Raw genomic sequence first — 23,825 nt, forward strand, 5'->3', positions numbered from 1 at the left:
TAAAATCGTAAGTAAATATAGTGTTGTCAAATTCATACACAATTTTTTTCTCCTGTGTCGAGGGTGCGTTTACAAACATACAAGTTCACATACACATGACACCCAGACCCGAAACAACAATTTGTGGATCACACAAAGAGTTGCTCCGTGCGGGAATCGAACCCGTTACCCGTTGCGCGGCAGCCAGTTGCCCAGCCACCGCACCAACCGTGCAGTCAAAATATCAAACAAATAAACTCCAAATTCATTTAAAAAACATTTTTAACGAACGGTTTTAACGAATAACAGTACAAAATCCACGTTCTAAATTTAAAATCCGCCAATTAAGAAGCGTGATTTATTTGTTACTTTTATTTGAACCGGTTTTATATTCGTATGCAGTTTTATGGTATTTTTTTTAGACGAAACTTGTCCCACATTTGTATATGATAAATAACATAACTGAATTTGTTCTACTGTATTTAAATGTTCTAGTATTTTGAATATTAATGTAATGCATTTGATAACTGTTTCTGTGTGAATAGAATTTATAATATCTGCAGGATTTTAAGCATAGTATAAGAAGTCTGCCTCGTTGGTCGAGTGGTCGCAAGTGCGACTGCCGGACAAGGGGTCTCGGGTTCGTTTCCCGGATCGGGCAAAGAATTACTGGGGTATTATCGGTTTTTAGAAAAAAATCTCAGTAGTAGCACAGAGTCTGGAATTGTGCCCAGTATATGGCAATAGGCTCACCCCCTATTAGGTACATGGGACTTATAACACAAACGGTGAAAAGTGGGTGTACATTGTATAGCGGTATTACGTGTCGTAATGTGCACCTCTGCCTACCCCTTCGGGGATAAAAGGCGTGACGAACGAATATAAGAAGTCTCTAGAGTATAAGTTTAGGATTTATTTTTAGGTCAAACATTTGCTATGAAGCCGTTAACAACGTGAGGCTTCCCGCTGCTATCTTGTCAAATGCATTATACATACCTGTTATATGCATGGTTACTGAAATGCCATTATTTTGTTGGTTATGTTAATTGAATATGTGGGTGACCATGTTGTTGGTGTGTTTATTGTTAAATAAATACGGTTTGACGTTTCTAATTACCGTGGCCATTTTTATTTTGGCTTATACAATACATTATGAAATAAATCGAAGATATAAGTTCAGTCATTATTGTGGCATGTTACAATTATTGGCGATTATGTAGATATTGTGTTGAAATCAACACTTTCATTCATAGATTTGCTGATCTACTATTTTTTTTATTAACCCGCCATTGGTGACCTATATGTCAATGAGACCGGGTAATTTAAAAACTAAGAATATTTTTTGCAACTGTTTATCGAATTAGGTTGCGATTTCGAGTAGCTGCTTTACTACACGCCCTCTACCATTAGACCACCCCGCAACAGCAATGCGGGCGTTTTATTTTTATGTCCTTTCTATGAAATTTTATCTCTTTTATTTTCTATTTGTATATTTATGTCATTTTGTGTCCTTCCAATATCAATGTCCTATTTTATATCGTTTCTAATTCAAAATATCTATCTAAAAAATCTAATAATAATAAAAAAATAAGCTGTAGCAACACCGAATGTGAAATATCAAAAATTTTTACTCATTTTTATTAAATCCAAAATAATACAATTTTGAAGCATTTTACAGTTTATAACAAATAAGCTATATAATTCAGAAAGAACTTTTTACAAATAAATAACATGAGAGAATTTAAAAACCAAAATTTCACAAAAATAACGAAAAATAACAGTGACATGACATTAGATGTCAAATGGTAATGGGTAAAATCACGATATAATCACAATATGATAACACGAAGAGCTGCAGCTATACTAAGGACACGCCCACCATCTCCGACCTCGTCGCCCAGCTCCGCCCTGCCATCATCGGCATCACCACCAGATGCAGTGGTGTCATCGACGGTTGCAGGCGCGTCGAGCTCTAGCGACGAGTATTTTTCCCCGCCCACGTCGCCACCACCTACACGTCGCCGGGGAAGACGTCGGCCACCGAGTGGCTTAGGACCACGAGGCCCACTGGCTTCGGGAGGAGTCCCAGCGCCCGGTGGTAATGTGTCGCGCATGAAATGGACAAGATCCATTAATGAAAATGTCATGCGCGCATATTTTAGGGCAACAGAGGGAGGAAGGAACCTGACAGCGTACCGTGTCAGAATGCTTGCCTTGTTTCAGGAGCTCGAACCAACCATCAACGTGTCGGCACAAAGACTGTCGGATCAGGTGCGAGTCATTCAGCGTAATCGTATGTTGGATGATATTGTACTTGATCGACTGCAAAGTGAAGAACTCAGGAGTCGTGTCATCATTCCGCTGCAACAAAATATAGAGGAACCAACACAAATTGAACCTGTTGTTGCACCGAATGATGATAGGACTACGGAGGTAAGTACTCACAAATGCAGTGAAGAATTGAGGAGGGCTTTGGAGGATGCGATTCGGGAATACCGGTTTATATCGCCCTCTCTTAGACCGCGTTTACCTCGTCTGCCCATGCATAAAAAGAACAGGGCGCTAGTATGTGCCCTGGACTCGGAGCTATCAAATTATTTTGATAGTTCTGAGGACCTTATCGATAGTCATTCAATTCTGTACTGTGGAGCAATAGCAGCATGCCGTGTAGCTAACGTAAAACTACTCGAAAGAGAAAACAACAGCACACGGCAGAAACCAGCTGTACCAGCTTGGCAGTGCAGGATTGAACGACGTATCGATGAGGCTAGGACACTTATTGCCAAATTGATCTGTTTCAGGGAGGGCAACACGCGCCCAAGAGTGATGCGTTTTGTGAGGCGGGCGTTCCTGGGGATGGATATAAACCCCCAGGACTATGTCTCACATATTACGGAGCGTCTTGACTTCCTGAAACAGAGAATTTATGCATGGGCAAACCGTATTCGTCGGTATAAGAAGCGAGTGGAACGGTATACACAGAATCGCACATTCCAAAGGGATCAAAGGTGGGTGTATAGAAATTGGGAGCTAAAAGAACAGACTAGGACTGACACGTGCCTACCAGATGCTGATGTTACGACGTCGTTCTGGCGTAGCATTTGGTCGGCACCTGTTTGTCACACTGAAGGGGATTGGATTGAGAAGGTTAGGCGAAAATGTGAACTGGTACCAGAAATGGAACAAATCTCCATAACCACGGAAGATGTGTCTAATGCAGCCTATCCGTTGGCTAACTGGAAAGCTCCAGGCCCGGATGGGCTGCACAATTTCTGGTTAAGATGGTTTACCAGTTCGCATAGTCGCTTGGCATCTCAATTTCAGTCAGCTTTGGAGTCTGGATCTTTGCCTCAATTCTTTACGACTGGGTTAACCCACCTGCTCCATAAATCTGGAAGTACCGCGGAACCCAAAAATTATCGGCCGATTACGTGCCTACCGACAATTTATAAACTCCTAACATCCATTTTGAGAGAAAAACTTAATAAGCATATTGAAGACAATAATATCATGTCTACCTCTCAAAATGGATGTAGGAATAGGTCCCGTGGTACTAAGGAGCTTCTCCTCATTGACATGTCCATTTGCCAACAGGTTCGTAGATCTCACAAGAATTTGTCCACATGCTGGATAGATTATAAGAAGGCCTACGACTCCGTGCCACATACATGGCTCATGAGGGTACTGGAGCTGTACAAAGTCGATACAGCTCTGCGTGCTTTCCTGATGTCATGTATGAGACAATGGAGAACAGTTCTTCGCTATCCAGGATGTCGACAAATTTGTGAGAACGATGAACCCATTAGGATAGAGCGTGGTATATTCCAGGGTGATAGTTTGAGTCCATTATGGTTTTGCTTAGCTCTGAATCCTCTAAGCACTTTGCTTGAGGATTCCGGGTTAGGTTACAGGTTGAGAAGAGGGGGAGAAATTATATCCCACCTACTTTACATGGATGATTTAAAGCTATTTGCTCCAAACAACTCGCATCTAATGAAATTACTAAATGTCACTGAAACGTTCAGTAATGCCATTAGGATGGAATTTGGTGTGGACAAATGTGCAATCATGCATGTAAAGAGGGGGGAAATTGTGGAATCAGATGAAACACGAAACTCTGATACCACAAACTTTAGACTTCTCTCTTCAACCGAAACCTATAAATACTTGGGTATGTCAGAAGCGTTAGGCATTGATGTAGCTGTCATGAAGCAATCGTTGCGGGAGCGCTTCTTTGGCCGCCTGAAGAAAGTTCTCAATAGTCTTTTATCAGGTGGTAACAAGGTGCGCGCTTACAACGGTTGGGTCATGCCAGTACTGATGTACTCTTTTGGCATACTCAAGTGGACTCAAACGGAACTGGACGCCCTGGACAGAAAAGTCCGTTCATTGTTGACTGAGCATCGGATGCATCACCCACGATCATCAGTAATGAGACTGTACATACCACGTAAATGTGGGGGGCGAGGCTTTTTAAATGCCAAAACCCTACACAATAGTGAAGTGTGCAGTCTCCGAAAATATTTTTTCAAAATGGAGGTGGGGATGCATCGAGATGTTGTCTCAGTGGACAAAGGACTTACTCCGCTCTCCTTGGCTAATAAGGACTGGAGAGAACCTATAATACTAAGCACTAAGGATCGCAAGAATGTATGGCAAAGTAAGGAGTTGCACGGACGCTACTATCGGGCCTTACATGGGCCAGATACAGATTTCTTAGCGTCCGTATCCTGGCTACGTTTTGGTAACTTATTTGGAGAAACGGAAGGTTTTGTCTGTGCAATTATGGACGAAGTTATGTTGACGAACAACTACCGAAAGTATATTATAAAGGATGGAACGGCTGACATTTGTCGGGCATGTCATCGCCCAGGGGAATCCATTCGACATATAATTTCGGGTTGTTCTCATTTAGCTAACGGAGAGTACTTGCACAGACACAATCTTGTAGCCAGGATTATTCATCAACAACTTGCTTTAAAATACAAACTTGTTGAATCTGAAGTGCCGTATTATAAGTATCTGCCTGACCCAGTTCTTGAAAATGGAGATGTCACACTGTATTGGGATCGAACTATCATCACAGACAGGACAATTGTTGCTAACAAACCTGACATTGTGGTGATAGATCGACCAAGCCGTCGCACAATGATAATTGATATAACAATCCCACATGACGAGAATCTTGTGAAAGCTGAAAAAGATAAAGCCAGTAAATATCTTGATTTAGCTCATGAGGTTGTCGACATGTGGGATGTAGATTCAGCAATCATTGTGCCGATAGTCGTATCTGCCAATGGCCTTATAGCCAAAAGCCTCGACCAACACCTGAGTAGGCTAACGTTAGATGGTTGGATCAAGAGCCTGATGCAGAAGGCAGTACTTCTGGACACGGCGCGTATTGTCCGGAAATTCCTCTCTCTTGAGCCCTGACCACCGGTAGCTTGGATTTATCCCGTTACTGGTGGGCTACTGCTTTTTATATTTTTAAATGTTTTATTTTATTTTTATTTTTTTAATTTAATATTTAAAAATGTAACAACCAAGTAAAAGAAATAAATGATTGTGGCGGGTTAAAAAGGCTATTTTTTTAGAATTAAGTCTACTATTTGACGTAAAAATCTTTATAACTAACCTCAAAAAGCACTATTTCATACAAAATTCATTAAAAATATCGATATTTTTTTAGTTAGATAGTTTTGTTTCGTTTTTTAAAAATATTGAAATTCATCAGTAAGCAACTATAATTATCCTTCCGCCTAATTTCCCCAATAATAAATAAAAGCGCCACTATTAAATTTTCCCGCTTGTCAAAGACTTAGCAGTCCTGTCATAACAGTCCGACTCTCCTTCCTAAGTGACGTCACACAATATGATCGATAGTTTTGTTACCGACTTTGTTACCGACTCCAGTGAGGCGCGACTGTTACGCGTTACTTCCTATGTATGTATGTATGTGTATAACTTTTTGCGGCAATCTCGTAAACTCCTGCATCGGTTTCAACAATGAAGTGTTGATGTTTTGTACGGGAAGTATTCGAGTTGGTTATTGTCTTAATCGTGTTACGTTTGTTATTGCTTAATCGTAGAAAATTGATATTTTTGTTTGTTTGGAAGTGTTAATGTTTGAAGTTTCCTTAGTAACAAGTCTTATTTCTTTTAAGATATTATTATGACAGCTGGGGCTCATTTTTTTAAGGGGGAAAATCATCCAATGACTTCTCCCACCTTGGGCGAGGCGAGAGGGAGTGTCAGTCTCTTATTGACTAAAAACCACCCCGTTCCTACTCCTGCTTTTCGAGCCGGTGTTTGGTAGTCCGCAGCTCCGAATCAGGCATCAGCCCTACTGGGCCCCATCTTTGGTGATCTGATGGCTAATATGGCAGGGGTACAATAGCGTTCGTCGTTAGTTTAATGGTGGCAATTGTAGTTGTGTTTTTTATGGTATAATCCGGTAAACGAGCAGTTGATGTGAACGGCTGATTTGATCCTGATGGTAAGCAATCGCTGCCGCCTATGGACATCCGAAACATCAGAGGCGTTACACGTGCGTTGTCGGTCTGTTAGGGGTTAGTAAATCAATTTAAGAGTTGTTGGGAAATCGGGGATGGGGAAGATTGGTAAGGGGGTTTTTGGGCATCTCAACAATAAAACACAACGCAAGCGTTGGTTCACGTCGGTTTTCTGTGGTATCACTCTGGTCGAGCCAGCCCATTCATGCTATTCGTTATGTTTTAAACAGTCTTATGTTCGGATGGGTAATTGCGTTTTTATATTTTTCTAACATTTTCGAAGTAGCACGGAGTCTGTGGAAATGTTTGCATTTCTTATAACTCTTGTGCAAGCAGCGCTTTAACTTGATATGCACCATTACACCATTAGGATACACAATGTAAAGCTTAAACACTACACACGCTATAATGTAACATTATCTTTTCCATATACACATAGCGACGCATTAGAACGTATGTATATTAATTGTTAACCTCCTTACGAAAACAGGTTCAAAATTTAGGTGAACTGACCATTTTAGAATGCATTTGCATCTTTGGAGATAAGTTGTCGCAGCCCAGGAGGTCAATGTCTCGCAAAACTAGTATAGAAATGCAGTTTCTATAGTTATGATAAAATGTTATGATTGTTTTTACCATATATGGGTAAATTTTAAGTAGGGAAACTCAAATTTAGTTGACATATTAAAATATAACTTTGTCATTGGGTGTAATTGTTTGTATATTCTTAAAATATCGTAATATACAAAAAATAAAAAATGTTTTATGTAATAATAAAATATTAATGTAATAGAAAGTGATGTATTTTAACATTAACAACTTTTTACGAGTAGATAGCAGTATATTTAAAAATTCTGAGCGCGGGAACAAAACTTAAACAAAAATACATAATATACTAAAAAAATAACATACATAGGACATAACAAAAATAATGCCGTACGTAGATAAGGCAATGCATTCCGAATGATCCTTACTGCCATATTCAGATACATATAATGATTACTTACACTATTCCTTATTAACGATTTTGTTCCGAAAACCAATTGCTAAGGACTAAATTAAGTAACCATTAACTTAAAATACGGCAGTGAGACCATTTCACCCTATTAGGTATTAAACCATAATTGCAATGATCAGACCAATTATATTATCTTCATTAGCAAAGAGATTGGTTAAGAATTAATTAATTGCTGTCAATACTATAAAATCTAACTTCAGTAGAGATGCAATCGAAGCAAACTCACGTATAATTTCTAATAATAAATCAATGCACTAATGATACCAATTCACTGTTATTGTGCAATCGTGATTAATTTCAGTTTGATACCAATAGTTAAAATGCGAAAGTTTGTTTGTTTGTTACGAATAATCTTCTTAAATAGGGATGATGACGGGGATACGAAAATTCAAAATTCTATTTAGTCCGTCAGTTAGGTAATGAAAAAATTATAGACACGTTTTTTTAGACTTTTGTCATATCGGATAGCACCGTACCTAAAAGTGACGTCAAATCGATATTATCTTCGAAAATATTTGTTATCATAAGAAAATAAAAATCTGTTCTAATATTAGAAAATAATCTACAAGATAGACATTAATAAAAATTAGTCATCTATCCACTTGCATACAAATAAAAGTAGAGAAAAGTACAGAGTTTAAGGCTCCCGAAGGTATTTAAGTATTCAAGTAATTATTGCATCCATAATGTATAGAGGTGTTGGAAAATACAATATTTAATCACAATTATGGATCCAGTTGGGCACAGCAAATTATAAAATTCTTAGGAGAGAGGAAGGGCATTTAAACAATAATTAATGTCGTATTAAAATAAATAAAACGAGTATTTAGTAATTTTAATAGAATCTGTATAAACTAATACACAATAAAATCATTAACATACCTTTAAAATCCAAATCAAAGGCCACTAATTCGAAAATAAAATCACAAATTCGATCAAAACACAACACTTTTAACGAACAATACCAAAAAATTGTTCACTATGTATAAATCAGACACTATTTTCACAAATATTTTTGCACAACAAAAATGAGGAATTGTAAAAAACAGTTTAATCGAATCGTGTTTTAAATCGATTAATCGTTATCACTCGATTATTCGATTGAGTGAGAGACAGGCTACTTCGAGTGACCCAGAGATACTAGTAACGCGGCGCCGTACGCGCAGCGCTCTGCATTCGAAAACACGGTTTGTAGGTGGAGAGCATAATCTTGGTCGTTGTGCAGTGGTCACTGTAAAAAGAGAACTTAATTTTCACACTTTTAACCACTTTTTTATCTTATCTTTTAATAATTACAGACATTTTTAGCACGATTTTTTGTAAAATCCATGGTGTAGCGTGATTTGGCCACGTATTAAAAATAGTTTGTCGAATTTGTTGTAGAATCATCCACCCACAGCCACATGACTTCCCTGTCTCTCAAGCCTAAAACAGGGGACTTACCTAGGTATAACAGCGAGCCCATATTTGGATGTTCTTATGATGACGTTAATTTTCCTAAAGTTGCTGCATACTGTTGCTTTATGCAGCAAAAAAACGAAATTGATTACTTGGAATTTTGTAATTTCTGAAATAAAATAAAAGTATATTTTTGACACTTCAATAAAAGTATTGAATTCGACTAATTGATCATCAACTCTTGCGTGCGTCAAGTATCAAGCTCCACGATTCGTCGTACAATTTTCCTCTGCCCGCTAAGCAGGCGAGTGCGCACGAGTTTCTACCAGCCACACGCCGATGTAAACAATTAACACATTGTAATTGATTTATTTCATAAAACTACTACCTATGTATGATTTATTCATAACTGTTGCTTTTGCATTTCAGTTTTTTTTTTGTGTCAAAGAAGTTTTTTTTTACGGTCAGTAAAGTTTATGAATAGATTTCACGAAATCTTTGCTGGAGGTCTCAGTTAGATGGTTGATTAGCTTTGGTTGAATAATCTCAAAGGGTTATCAGGTTTAATGTGTCAAGTTCAATTTGCAGACAATTACGCCCCTTTTCAATGTTCCCAATCCCAAAATCCGATGGGGAATCGGTCCCCAACAAACCTTAAATTCCTAACCCCTAAAAGGCCAGCAACGCATTTGTAACGCCTCTGTTGTTTCGAGTGTCCATAGGCGGCAGCGATTGCTTACCATCAGGTAATCCGTCTGCTCTGTACTGCTTACCATCAGGTGATCCGTCTGCTCCGTTCATTGGCTTATACCATAAAAAAGGCGAGTTACTAGGGTATGTAAAACAATCACTTGTTAAATGAAAGTTAGTGTTAATAAGAAATCAACACAACACGGGGCAAAATTGATGTGATCGGCCTAGCAAAGTGATTGGTTTTATGCGCTACTTGGTGCAAATCATGATAATGACTGCTGCAAGCCACGGCATGTTTTTAATCCTCTTTTTCCAAGAGGAACAAAAGATCTGATGATTTTCTATTGTTATTGATTAAGATTGAAAACTTTTTGTGTGTTTTTATCTGGGTGGTCTTTTTTGTGTATTTGTTATGTGTTTTTAAATGTTACTCTTAGGTTATTAAACCAAATCGGATTAAATCAAATTATAAATAAATTATTATCATGACCACAATCACAGCATGCATTGAAAAGGGGATTTTACAGTTATTTTGGTTGCGGATAAATTTTTCATGTTTTGTCCAAAATATGCAATAAACATTACATAAACCTTGCCTTGCTTGTGTAGTCAATTTAAAAATATGGGAAAGTTCCGCAAAACAATAAAAATCCAACTGTTTTATGTAATATTGAAGATGAAGACAAGGATATGGAAATGAACATATCCCATTTCAAACAACTAAGCTAATCCACTTGCGGTTGCGCATCGATGCAGCTCGAAGACTTCACTTCTGTCTTCTCGATTAATCTTGCAATAGAAGACCTCATTTGTCAACCAAACATCTCTGTGGCACCACCCAAATCCCCAATAAATTAATTAAACAAAACCGCCTCAATTAAAATGCTAGTACTCACATACAATCTAGCCAATTTACCCTATCACTATCGCGGACCAAGTCAACAGCCTATCAAATTCTTTCCCTCAAGCGTCACTAGTAGATATCTAAGGCAGTGGCTGTACGCATATAAATCAGTACCCTTAGTATGAGTTTGCTTTAAGTCTAAAGTAATCGAAACGAGAACGCGTTCGGCGCTCTGATTGGCCGGCTCGAATAAACCAACCAATCGGATTGCCGAACGCGCTCTCGTTTTGATTACTTTAAATATAGAGCAAACTCGTACTGAGGCTACTGGGCTGGTAGTAATGGCGGTGGTCCAGTGCCCTCGAACGTGCCAGCACCCTGCCGCATCCTTGTTAACTAACGGTAATTAGCGTGTGTTGGGTGTGTGGTGTAAGTTGGGAGAGGAAGAGGGGTGAATTTTTTCTACCAGTTTTAGTAGAGGTAAGTTGATAAGTCAAATTCCTACTTATTTTAAAATTTATTAAAGAGGACACATTGTTTGATTAGATAGAGGATGATAGAGGACGTTTGAAATGTAAGTTTTCGGAGAGCCATCCTTTGGTACAAAAGGGCCAGCTCGACCAGAGTGATACCGCGGCTTCGCAGAAAACCTATGTGAAACAACGTTACATTGGGTGAATGAGGTTACCAGAGGCTCAGTCATCTCCCTTCCCAATCCCAGATTCTCCAACAACCCTTAAATTGAGGCCGGCAACGCACTTCTTACGCCTCTGATATTTCGGATGTCCATGGGCGGCGGCGATTGCTCAACATCATCCGTCAGCTCGTTTACCAGTTTATCCCACAAAAAATAAATTAAAGCAGGTGGTGGTAAATCTAGAAAGAAAAACTAAATAATAAGAAAAGCTTATCCCTTGGACCACAATAAACTGGTAGCAACTAATAAGTACTAATTCAAACCTCCACGACTTGTGTTACTTGTAAGTAAGTGACCAAGTTGAGATTATATTAATTACTGTTTACTTTCTATCTGTGCATATTAAGCATGGAGATGAGATTAGTTTAGAAAGGAATTAAGATTAGCTTTCAATGAAGCGATAATTAGTATAGGATTAGTTCGATTATAAACTTGCGTAACAAAAAGTAACGTAATCGTTTCCAATTTTTTGATCATTCGATCAAATTTTATTACACAGAACAGGTTTTGATTATAAAATTCTCTGCAATTTGTACGATGGCTAGAAATATATCTGGAGTATGTTAGAACAAGTCAAGGGTACTTTTCCACCAGAGAATTGCCAAGCTACGTTGCTGTGGACGCGTTTGGCTTCAACCAATCATGTTCATTAGTAGAAAAGGACTCATGTGCTATGGATGTGTGCGATGGATGACTTCTGCTCTACTATCCTATTATCGATACACCGCATACTAAAGCTGCGCATTTTCCTCGCACAGCTACATAACTTAGTATTAGTGGAAACGGTCACATAGTTTCACAGTTTAGCTATTACATCTTCGTAGCATAGCACATCTCTGGTGGAAAAAACACCCTAACGGACTTATCACAAAATTAACATAAAGTTGATGTCACACATAATCTACTATTCGGTTAATGTAACACTAGGTGTTATATAAGATAGAAAACCAATTGGTTTACTCTGCAAACCCTTTCAACGAACAAAACTCACAAACATAAATCCAGATTACCATGAGCCTCATCACCGTAACTCAGTGATGTTCAGAATAAAGCCATAAGTTCTATTTCATTTCTTAATCCCGGTAGAAGTCAAGCCTTACAAATTGCTGTTTATATCACAGGGCGTGCAATGAAGAACTATGTTTATCGTCCGGACTGAGGGCGGGTGTAGACGTGCGACTTTTTGCAGCGACATTTTGCTGATAATTTCTATTTATTATTGTTTGCTGAAGATGTTTGCTGCAGAAGAAGATTTTTTGTTAGGTACTTGGATTAATTGACTTAGAATTTTTAACAAAATCATTTACAGAACTTGCTTGTGAACCTAATTAATATTTAGTCAAAATCAACCTTGTATCGGTTGTTTTAACACTCCTTGTTCTTAAGCATTCTATACATCTATTACGGTATGACTGACTCAAACCTGTAATTATTCCACGTGAAGACTGAAGATGTTTTGCTTTTACTTAATAAATCAAAGTCACTATCCCATAAGCCTTTTTTATCAAATCATCCAATGATTACTCCCACCTTGCTGAGGCAAGAGGACACCCTCTTGTCAGACTCTTACTGACTAAAAACCACCCCGTTTCTATACTCCTGCTTTTCGAGCTGGAACACCGGTAGCCCGCTAGATAGGCCACAGCTACAATATCCCATAAGCCTAGAATGTTTGCGACAAAAAGTCGTCCGTTTATATTCCTTTAAATAAACAGAAACAAGTTTACTTAATACTGATGGATTCGGAGCTGGCCAGCTAGTCATTACTTATTGAATGTTTGCACGGTTTTTCCTCTTAATCTTAGCTGGATGCTGTGTTCCTTGGTTTAGTTTGAGAAAACGGTATCTATTGCTCTTCTTATGGCTTCAAGGACATAATGTTTTATGATTATATTATCAAAGAGCTTCGTTTACCTTATTCTCCTTAACTTATGTGTGGGAGCGAGGTTACTGCAGGCCAAAATCACACTTTAATAAGAAGAGCAACTCCTTGTGTTGCAGATGTCCATTGACAGCGCTGATTAACATCTGTTTGTTTGCTTCCTATCCCTTAAAAGACCCCTGGAAGCAAACGTATTCACAATGTCGATCTGATGGTGTATCTTTTTTTTATATAAGCCCGTAAACGTACACGGGCAGGTAGCTGATGCACTAAGGAGTAACTAAAGAGCTACTTTTATTTTAGAAAAAAAAAATATTTTAGAGTTACTTAAATAAAAAACTTGGTCTGAGCGGTCAGAAGCACTAAGCTACGTGGACGAAGTCGCGAGTAACGGCTAGTTCTAAAATTAAATAATTTCACTGCAGTATAATCCTGAGCTTTCTCTCTAGCGATATGAAAATAATAGAATATTTTATATAATTCCTATAAGTAATAAATTTCAATAATCGTACACTAAACGAAATTGCTATCTATTAGGTATGTCTAGGAATAGTGTAAAGATAGGTATTAACGTCATGATGTACGATTTATTTACTTTTATTCTCTCTTACTTTCCACTATTATATAAATTTCACAATTCTTAAAACTATTAGGATGACAGATATTATGGTATGAGATATGAAAGAAAATATTGCGATGGCCCAGGCAGAGGTTAAACTACCCATTTCTTAAGCAGGGAAAACCGTCTCTTAAATATGAGAAGCCTGGATTTATAATTTCAATAATAACATTAAAAAAGGTTCGTAATCACCAGTTTACCTTAAGCAAGCATGGCTCCTTTGTTCTCCATATTACTGCCCCGTTGGTCGAGCGGTCGCAAGTGTGACTCTGACAAGGGGTCTCGGGTCAATTTCCGGGTTGGGGAAAGTATTACTGGGTTATTTTCGGTTTTTCGAAAATTCTTCGGCAGTAGCACAGAGTTTGGAATTGTGCCTAGTATATGGCAATAGACACTCCCCCACATACATGGTACATAAAGCACAAATAATGAAAGGTGGGTGTATATTTTACAGTGGCGTAATGTGCACCTCTGCCTACCCCGTCGTGGAAAAAAGGCGTGACGTTGCATTGCATAAATATCATGAAAGTATTGTTCCAAAGCGTTGAAGACATCGACAGAATAAAGCATTAGTTATTAACCCGTGGTCTCATAAAATATTATTATATCGGAAATATCGTAATGCCGATATGCAATTATAACTTTTATATAGTTTTTACATAAACAGCAAGAGCTATTAAAGTATAATATATCGTTACTTAATTTCCTTATCTTTTGGCTTCATAATCGTTGAATAATCGCAAGTGAGATTAAATAAGAGGTCTCAGGTTTGATTCCTGTGTCGGGCATTACTGGATTTTTACATAAGTATGTATGTGCTTTTATTCTAAAATGTTTTTTATGGTATAAGCCGCTAAACAAACAGACGGGTCAACTGGTGGTAAACAATTACCCGACAGATACCCGAAACACTAGAGGCGTTACAAGTACATTACCGGCCTTTTAGGTGTTAAGAATTTAAGTGATGGTGGGGAATTGGGGTTTGGAAAAATTGGGAAGGGGAGTTGAGCCTCCGGTAACCTCACTCACACAACAAAACAACGCTAGTTGTTTCACGTCGTTTTTATCCCACACTTACCTAATGTATGGATATAATAATTTTAATTTAATTGATTATAAAATAAATATGGTTTTCGCCGAAGTACGTTAGTATCGTGTATCGATTTCGACTCCTACTCGTATAATATTACTATGAGTAGTCTACCACAACATAAAAGTTGTAATTTTATATTATTATGATGTTGATTTAATTATAAAAGCAATACGAGTACGCAGCTTACCGTTGGTTATAATAAAACCGTAAACAAGCATCGCTGAACTATTTCATTTTGTTTCGCATCATAAACTCACATTTTGTTCATAACAACTCTTTTTAATTATACAACTTTATTATTCCATACAACTAGCTGATGTCCGCGGCTTTGCCGGCGTGGGTATAGACGGATTTTGTTACAAATAGAAGTAACCTAAGTTACTCCCATGAGCACCTGCCAATATAAGCCCCTTCGAAATCGGTCCAGCCATTTCTGAGATTAGGGAAAACAAACAAACAGACAGATAAACAGACCAACAGACAAATAACAGTTGGGAAAAATATTATTTTGGTGTATGTATCGTATGTATATTCATGTTTATGCATTTAGTAAAAAGCGATTATTTCTAAATTAAAAACAGACACTCGAATTTTATTTATTAGTCTAGATCTAGATTCTAGATTACTTAGCACCATTGATGTATAAATTGTTTTTTTTAAGAGGGAAAATCATGCAATGTTTTCCCCGCCTTGAGCAAGAGGGTGTGTCAGAAGTTTACTCACTAAAAACCACCCCATTCCCACTCTTGCTTTTCGAGCCGGAGCCCCATGTATAAAACCTGCACTCACTTTTTCTAAAACAAAAGGCTCTCTCTTCACGCCCAACAACTAAAACCCAGTGTACCTACCTAGTGACGATAAACTACTAAATTCATTTTGTAACTTCACTCTCTTCGCGAGAAGCGTTAAGTTTTCGATCAAAAGTTTTACCGGACTCAATTTCGATTCGCGTCCATTTCAGCTGAAGTTATCAGATGGTACGGAGCACCTATCCAGACGGTTGTGATAGCAATCTTTTGGCTGGATTGAAATTCAAATCGTACTTTTAGTTGCAATGATAGATTGAGTCGTGAATTGGTTGTGGTTTTTCGAAAAAAATGTTTATTTTTATAATAACTATCGTGAGACATACTAAATTCACTTAAAATCATAGTTAACTCACGTAAATTATTAATGGAGAAAAGATCTACTCATGAATATGAGCGTCTAGAATGGCTTGAAACTAATCGAGTTCCTTGTCAAACAGTTACATAAGTAAGCCGATAACGTAATTATTTATTTAGTATGCCTCACGAAAGTTGTAATAAAGATATAGGACTGCATATGTTGGAGGTGATTAGCTTTAAAATTTATAGTTTTGATAAAGGACCATTTAGTCTTAATATAGCTCAAAGTCAGGCCTTCTAAGGGCTTAAGGAAGCTTTGTGGTTCGATTTTCGCGCATACAATAAAATACCCCTTTTTCATAATGAGTTTCGAGTAAAAAGGCTCAAGCCCATTGGCGAGAGTTAGACACTATTCCGGACTCTGTGTGAAATAAAAAATAATGTCTTCAAAATCAAACGGATTCCAGACATTGCTTACATATTGTATAGAAAATAACAAGATCGTGCCTCTCTACGAAGTCTCAGACATAAATATGTTGTAAAAGCCTAATATCTGATTCCGTGTGCTGTTTGCAGTTCACATCTGCACTGGATGTTGTACTATCGACATGTTATTTGGACTACTATGTAGTCATATTTTCGACTCGTTTAATTTTACGGGTTTCTTACATAAATAATGACACGTTCTAGGAAAGGATATCTCTTGCTCGTCATTCATGTAACCACATTTTTAATGACCCGATAAGCCATAAAAAAGCTGGTGGTTGTTGGTCAGGTTAACGGGAAAATATTTCATGGCCATTCATTAACTCGTTGGTTATATGCTGAAAAAAACCGCACCTGCCTGACAGTTTTACAAGCTATAAAGACCACAGAAGACAGGGGCGCTTGGAGGAAGGATCGTAAATTAAGTGACACGTGTACCAGACTAAACACGACCTTCGGTTATAAAGAGAACAACTGAGAAGAGAAAGCCATAAAATTAATAGGATGCTTTAATATTTCTGCTGAAACCATCAATAGCAGAAAATTTATAGAAATGTTGCAGATAGTAAGTTTTTCTTTTCTTTGAATTACGTCTTCTATCTTGAAAGATCAGCATCCTCTTTAGTCTCCCATGTTTATTACTCCAGCAAAACATAGGAATTTTTTTTTGCAAAATGCCTTTTTTATGTAACGACAAAAAAAATGCTCATTGGTTACCCGTAAGTTGTGTGATTGTACCTAAAATTGTACGGGCATCGCACACAATCTGAATTTAAACTAGTTCTGCACCTCGCACCGGATTATACGACTGTATTCTCATGTGTAACTGTAAAGGAGTACGTTGCAAGAATTCTTTTATAATACATTCCAATATACAAAATACCTTTAGGCACTCGGCTAAAGGTACCTAGTACAATGCGAACTACTCATCTTATATCAAGTGTGGGAAAGCCATGCTTCGGCACGAATGGGCCGGCTCTTGCTCTCCGAAAACCGACGTGAAACAACGCTTGCGTTGTGTGAGTGAGGTTACCGGAGGCCCAATTATACCCTTTCCCAATCTTCCCGATCCCCGATTCTCCAACAACCCTTAAATTCCTAACCCCATAAGGCCGGCAACGCACTTGTAACGCCTCTGGTGTTTCAAGTGTCCATGGGCGGCAGGGATTGCTTACCATCAGGTGATATGTCGGCTCGTTTACCGGCGTGATCCATAAAGAAAAAGTAAATGGGAATTAAGTTAGAGAACACAAAACGGAATGGATTTTAACTGGTGTTTTGTTTCCTGGTGTAATTGTCAATCACCAGATGACTATTTACAGTTATGTATAGAATTTCTCACAAATTTGGATTCTCTAGGAAAATAATAAAAACATCATGTTTTTTAAAAAAAATTATAATAATACTCTTACATCTCTTTTTGTATCTAAATACAATATTTACAAGCTTAATCACATAACTAACTATAATAATTATTATAAAACTCAGGATCTAACCCGATTTTGTTACCGACATTATTTTTATGTCAGTATTATTTTGTTGCCCGATTTTTCAGGCAGTGTCAGGCAGTGTAACAGCTGTTTTTTGAGTATTTCGTATTATTATCAATAGTACAAAAAGCTTCGGTTTGCTACTTATTATTAATATTAATATTACATTGATACAATCCTAAAGATACATAATATTGATTTGTTTCCATTTCTCTCTTGGAGTAATTGAACGATAGTTTTTATGTGGTTACAATTTTATTATGAGGATAATTGTATATTATTTTTTTGTTTATTTTCTTTATAATGGTAAAAACATTGATTGGTGCTGTGTTTCATAAATTTTGAAGAAAATTGCTCTTTTATCACAACACTAGTTTTAGAGAATGTTTTTGTGCATTCTTTTCAAGTGAGAAAACAATACGCAATGCAAAAGTCTTTTTACCAGTCATTTAAATTAAAAGGTGGGTTTTGTAAAGTAAGCATAAAATAGTTTTAAAATCATGTTTCAGTCAAAAGACTAGAAAAAAAGAAGAGAGAATAAAACCTGAAGCATCGAGCCATCTTCATGGAAACATGCAATTATGTACCTTTGGGAGCGTAAATAACTAGTCTAAGAAATATAATTTAACAATAGATATAGCTAAGAAGTATTCAATAATAATGTTAAAGAAATTTACAGTTTGTTTATCACACAATTCCTTTCATCCACTATCCATGAAGCCAACAATCGCCAATAAATAATATAATGAAATACAGTCACTAATAGTATTGGTGGTGTTCCATCATTTTACGAAGATAAAAACCTTTTTAATGAAGAAATGTATGGAAATAATCCAGATTTTACTTCCATACATTCTTCAATAAATTTTGCAGCTATCGAATTTCATTTCTATGATTTAATTACTAAGGCTGATAATAGTTTCGTTCGGAATAAAATGCCAAATTTTCGGCCCATATTTTCTGTCTTCATACGCAATTTCGGTGGCACAACTAAAAATGGCGCACAATACCCTTACAATAAATTCGATTTTCGTAAAAAACCTAACACACCATTAGAAGTTAAAGAATTCTCGAAATATAAGTTAGTACGTCACGTCTAGATAAACCTAATTTTGAACACTATGTATTTATAAAATTATTGCGATTTACATAGCTAGAGACAGGACCTAAAAACACCGAATATTAACTAAATAATGTCAACAAAATTTTATAGTTGTTACTTTAAGTGTGGATGGATGTTTTATTGCTATTTATTTGAAAATTCTTAATTATCGTTTTGCGGCGGGGGCTTGTGTGTGATGGGTGCATCCTTCGACGTTTTCTGGCCAATCACAGACGTTTTCATTGTAGTTGAAGACCAAGTTCTGTGGACAGGGCATGTGGTGCTTCCTCTCTCCTTCACACATGTAGTACATGGTGCAGTCTGCCTTGTCAGGGTGGTAGGAGATGTGGCCGTCTTCTTCTTCGCATACTACTTCGTTAGCTGTAAATATTGTTGAATTGGTTAATGTTTTATTATCACTAAATTTTTACACTGTTTTTCTTTTGTAGGTAAGCATAATTGTACCCAGATAATGTAATATAATACCCATTTTCTATTATTTAAATCCACAGCGGTCTTACTATTAGTAAAGTCCCTTTTCTATCAGTTTAAGCATGATTATAATATATTTAGACAATCACGTCAAACAGCCTATAAGTGGCAACTGCTGACCAAATACCTCTTCTCACACGGACAAAGCTTTTAAAAGAAGATTCATTTCGACAATAAAAACCACTAATTAGGTAGCTGTAACTGGAATGTACTAAAAGCGATTTATTCCAATCAAAATCTACTTACGATCTTTAGTAGTGTACTGTCCATTGGGGTTGGAGGATTCGTAAGGTCCATCGTATTCTAATCTGACTTTGTAGTCTCCAAGCTCTTGCTTCATGGCGGTGATGAGAGGATATTTGCCGGTACCACAGGATCCTCTGAAGTCATCCATGTCTACGGACCAGACCATAATACCACCGAATCCTTCTTCCTTCAGCCAAGCCATCTGGAATTTAAGATAAAACACTTTGTTAGTTACTATATCAACATTGACAAGCAGATCTTTGTCAAGCATAGGGATAGTTATAGGCTGAAGAGTTAAAGAATAAAAGTGAACCTAAAAATAATGAATCTAATAAACTGATTGGTGTAGAACACATTAACGGTAAACAAATGAATATAAATATTGCATCATAGTGACACAAAGTATGATAATGACTTATAAAAATAAATAGAAGAAAAAGGCACATTTCCTTAACAACGATAACTTAAGAACGTTAAAAGCATAGGCAAAAGTTGATAATTATTTTCGTTTGAAGGTAAAAGTATCAATTGAATGGCTATAATTACCTTAGTCTTCAGCGATCTCTCATCATCGAAACCGACCCACTGGTCATCTCTGTACGCGAAGGGCACCATCTGTTCGTTGTCCCAAACAAGAGTAGTGTTGTCCTCACGAAGGAACTCGCAGATTTCGTAGTAGGACATGAAACCAGCCTCGTTCGTGAAGCGACCGGCAGCACCTGATGTGGGAGCAAGAAAATTGGTTGATGAAGAAGTAGATAATAAAGAAAAAAGTTTAGTTTATAGAGCTAATAGTTTTTTAGGTACGGTACTTCAACAATCTGATGAAAGAAAGAATGAGTTCAGAATCGAATAGGGTGAAAAAAATTGGCTTTCGAATTGAACTCATAACTTTAAAGTCAACAAAATAAAAGTAAGACAAGTTAGTAAGATATTCTATATATATTTAAATTGTTATTATTATTTTATAAAATTTAGCTAATCGTCATGTACTGATGATGATGATGATAATATTTGGAACTTACCACCGCCAGAAGCAGGAGCTCCGATGTCAAACTGTGTGTCGTTGATCAAGGTGAATGACCTGCCGTATGTGGGCATACCAATCATCAGCTTCTCTTTAGGAGCACCCTGTCGCACCCATTCGCGGGCTGAGTAGTCCTGGAGGACAAAATGACAAAATGTAATCACTACATAATATCAAACTTTTTATTATGTCTCCCTAGGCTGCGCAGCTATAGATGATCAAATGATTCAGAATTATAATAATGTGTTTTTTTGCCCTCTGTATTACAAAATTTGATGGCCATGTTAAGTACTTCTATACATTTCTGTGTATAGCACCTAATATTCATATTAGGTTATGTCAGCAAATATTAAAGAAGTGACTGAAAAAAAACCTTGTTCAGTAGTACCGATTCCATTGCTAAGGCGTCTCTATATACTGAATCAACATTGCAGACAGACAAAAATTAAAAAGCAATAACAAAAGACTTTTGGTCCTTTCACCCGAAAAAGGACCAACAAAATTAGTAAGACCACGTGTACCCTCTTTGATTGAGCCTCGTTTAGACAATCCTATACAAATATTATTTTAAATTACGAACCAAAGTATAATCTGCGTATTTTAATTGGAAAATGAAACACGGAATTTTCCGCTAATAAATTACAATACGATAGCTGCTAATGGTCTCATAGCCAAAAGCCTCTACCAGGACCTGATGAGGCTACTGATTAAATATTTTCTTATCTTTTCTGTTTGTTTCTTATTTTTGTTTTATCTACATATAACCAATACCAATATCAAGTAATACGTTTTTTTGTTTTGAGGGGGAAAATCATCCAATGACTTCTCCCGCCTTGGGCGAGGCGAGAGGGAGTGTCAGACTCTTACTGACTAAAAACCACCCCCTTCTCTTGCTTTTCGAGCCGGAGCCCCGGTAAACCCGCTAGGTAGTCCGCAGCTCCGAAGTAATACGTATAGGTACTTATTTTACCAAGTAAATAAAAGAAAAAATAAACTAATTATACTTACGACTGTCAGTTTCTTCTGGTAGCTGGTGGCACTCTCAAGAGGGAAGAGAGGACTGTTGTGTCCAACTTGGCGTTCCCATTGTCCATGGAAATCGTAGGTCATCACGTTGATGTAGTCCTTTAAAGATATTTTATACAACTTTAGGTTAAACTTAAGTTTAGATTCTTCTATCTTCATTTATCGTAATTATGAATCATGAGTATAATGAGATAACATCGCCAATTAATGTTAATATTGGCTCAAATTTTCTTGATTGTTAGTTAATTTTTTTAATGAATCTAACCCATTTCGATTGGAGATTCAAATATAATTAATCTGGACTATTAATTATATTTGAATCTGCTAATAAGAATCATACTACGATAAAATATTTCTTAATAAAATAATTCAATCAATGCCGAAGTCATCATCAGCATCAACCTTTACTACTCAAGAAGTATTGCTAAACCTCAAACCACAGGCGCTATTAAACACAAACAGACATACAATCAGTCAAACAGCTTACCAGGTATTTAGAAATCTCAGGCACGTCGTATCCAGCAGCGATCGCTTCAAAGGACGCTGGTACAGCAGCAGACAGGAGCAGTCTTGGCTGTCCAGACGTCTTGGCTTCACCTTCGAAGGCCAATCGAAGTTCCTTGAGCAGGGAAACGAATGCTGCGCGGTCGTCAGCTCCTCTGAAATTTTTGATAGTTTATATTTAAACTTAGAACTAAGACAATTAGACTGTACGGACACAATGGGTCGTGTCAAGCAAGAAATATGTTTTGTGTGATCGAAAAATTGTTGTCTAATGTATAATTGTGATGTGCATATAAAATTAATTATGTTTCGTAAATACATCCGCTAAAAATCCAGTATGACGCTATCTAAGTTCTAATAATATATAAAAACTATGCCCGCGACTTCGTCCGCGGAAAAAATGAGGATGAAAAATAAATGTTGGCCGATTCTCATAGATACCGGATAAGCACAAAAATCATCAAAATCGGTCAAGCCGCTTCGGAGGAGTATGGCAACGAACTGTGACACAAGAATTTTATATATATTAAAATAAAACTAAAAAGCCTGATGACAATATTATGCATTGTGTGTTATTGAGGACAAGATAGCTAAAAACTTAGTAGTTTTAGAAAAACCAATGTTATCCTACAAGCGTTTGACATAGTAAATATTTATTTATACGTTGTTTGGCAACCAAGGTCTTGCATATTAATCAAATATAAGTAGCTTGTTTAATAAGCAACTAAGGTTACGATACCACCAACATACAACCAACATAGTTCACAAACATTGTGTCACGCACATTAACAAACATTTGACAAAAACCTTGGCCAAACAATTTCTTAATCTATTCTTAATTTTGACGAAACTTTGGAATTATATCCAATTGATAATGATAAAGTAACATTGTTATATAAGATTTATAATTTCTTAATGAAATAATGGTGTGAAGGTTCGTTCTTGAGTTAAGTAAGAAGTTTTAAAATCAATTATGTAATGATAAGATTGATGTTTTAAAACAAACGCCTTTAGGTATATTTTGGACTGTGTTCTGGCATGTTTTGTAATTTTAGCATAAGATTATGATCAAACAGATGTGCTGCTTGCTTAATTGTTCAGTAGAAATATGAGTAAACTTGAACCAAAGTTTTATATTCGACAGCAAAGGGAAGTTTATTGTTCTGTCAAAATTATTTCTAATTAAAATTGACTCTTTCTATGCTTATGTTCTACTAGTAACCCGTCCCAGCTTCGCATGGGTGCGATGCTGATATATATTATGCATGTTTTATACACTCTTGAATCACTCTATCTATAAAAAAAACCGTATCAAAATCCGTTGCGTAGTTTTAAAGATTTAAGCATACAAAGGGAAATAGCGACATAGAAAGCGACTTTGTTTTATACTATGTAGTGATGTTTCTTACCTGGGATACTCCCAGTCTACATCCAGACCGTTGAACTGGTAGTCTCTGAGGAACTCAATAGCTTCGTACACGAACTGGTTCATACGGAACACGTTCGATGTCAATTCTTTGAAGGGTGTGGAGCCGAACGCCCAGCCACCGATAGCGAGGAGGATCTAGAAGAGAATAAACATTGTAACAAACATTGCAACTTTGGTAGTGT

The 23,825-nt window shown here is 36.9% G+C and overlaps 4 protein-coding genes across 4 annotated transcripts in view; 2 read left to right on the forward strand and 2 right to left on the reverse strand.

Annotated features, from left to right (window-relative positions):
- The window catches only part of LOC118264513 (uncharacterized), a 157,946-nt gene extending 149,308 nt beyond the window's left edge, over positions 1 to 8,638 (reverse strand). Inside the window, exon 1 of the mRNA XM_050704864.1 lies at positions 8,392 to 8,638. The gene's annotated coding sequence lies outside the window, so the exon portion shown is untranslated. The remainder of the gene's footprint in view (positions 1 to 8,391) is intronic.
- Positions 1 to 23,825, forward strand: part of LOC118264327 (uncharacterized) — a 419,163-nt gene that overhangs the window by 66,869 nt on the left and 328,469 nt on the right. The gene's annotated exons all lie outside the window — the stretch shown is intronic.
- On the forward strand, positions 2,185 to 3,790 carry LOC126912559 (uncharacterized). The gene is made up of 3 exons (XM_050705153.1): positions 2,185 to 3,126; positions 3,574 to 3,660; positions 3,749 to 3,790. Exons 1-3 carry the CDS (start codon positions 2,185 to 2,187, stop codon positions 3,788 to 3,790), a joined length of 1,071 nt encoding a protein of 356 aa, XP_050561110.1.
- LOC118264314 (probable chitinase 10) overlaps positions 18,260 to 23,825 on the reverse strand; it is a 109,527-nt gene continuing 103,961 nt past the window's right edge. Inside the window, exons 13-19 of the mRNA XM_050704865.1 lie at positions 23,624 to 23,778; positions 22,198 to 22,369; positions 21,693 to 21,809; positions 20,683 to 20,818; positions 20,204 to 20,376; positions 19,658 to 19,859; positions 18,260 to 19,300 (exon numbers count right to left, since the gene is read on the reverse strand). Of these exons, the coding sequence (XP_050560822.1) occupies positions 19,086 to 19,300; positions 19,658 to 19,859; positions 20,204 to 20,376; positions 20,683 to 20,818; positions 21,693 to 21,809; positions 22,198 to 22,369; positions 23,624 to 23,778 (1,170 nt within the window). The 3' untranslated portion in view covers positions 18,260 to 19,085. The remainder of the gene's footprint in view (positions 19,301 to 19,657; positions 19,860 to 20,203; positions 20,377 to 20,682; positions 20,819 to 21,692; positions 21,810 to 22,197; positions 22,370 to 23,623; positions 23,779 to 23,825) is intronic.

The sequence above is a fragment of the Spodoptera frugiperda genome, chromosome 26 (genome assembly GCF_023101765.2).
Source record: "Spodoptera frugiperda isolate SF20-4 chromosome 26, AGI-APGP_CSIRO_Sfru_2.0, whole genome shotgun sequence".
In the NCBI taxonomy this organism is placed as follows: Eukaryota; Metazoa; Arthropoda; class Insecta; order Lepidoptera; family Noctuidae; genus Spodoptera; species Spodoptera frugiperda.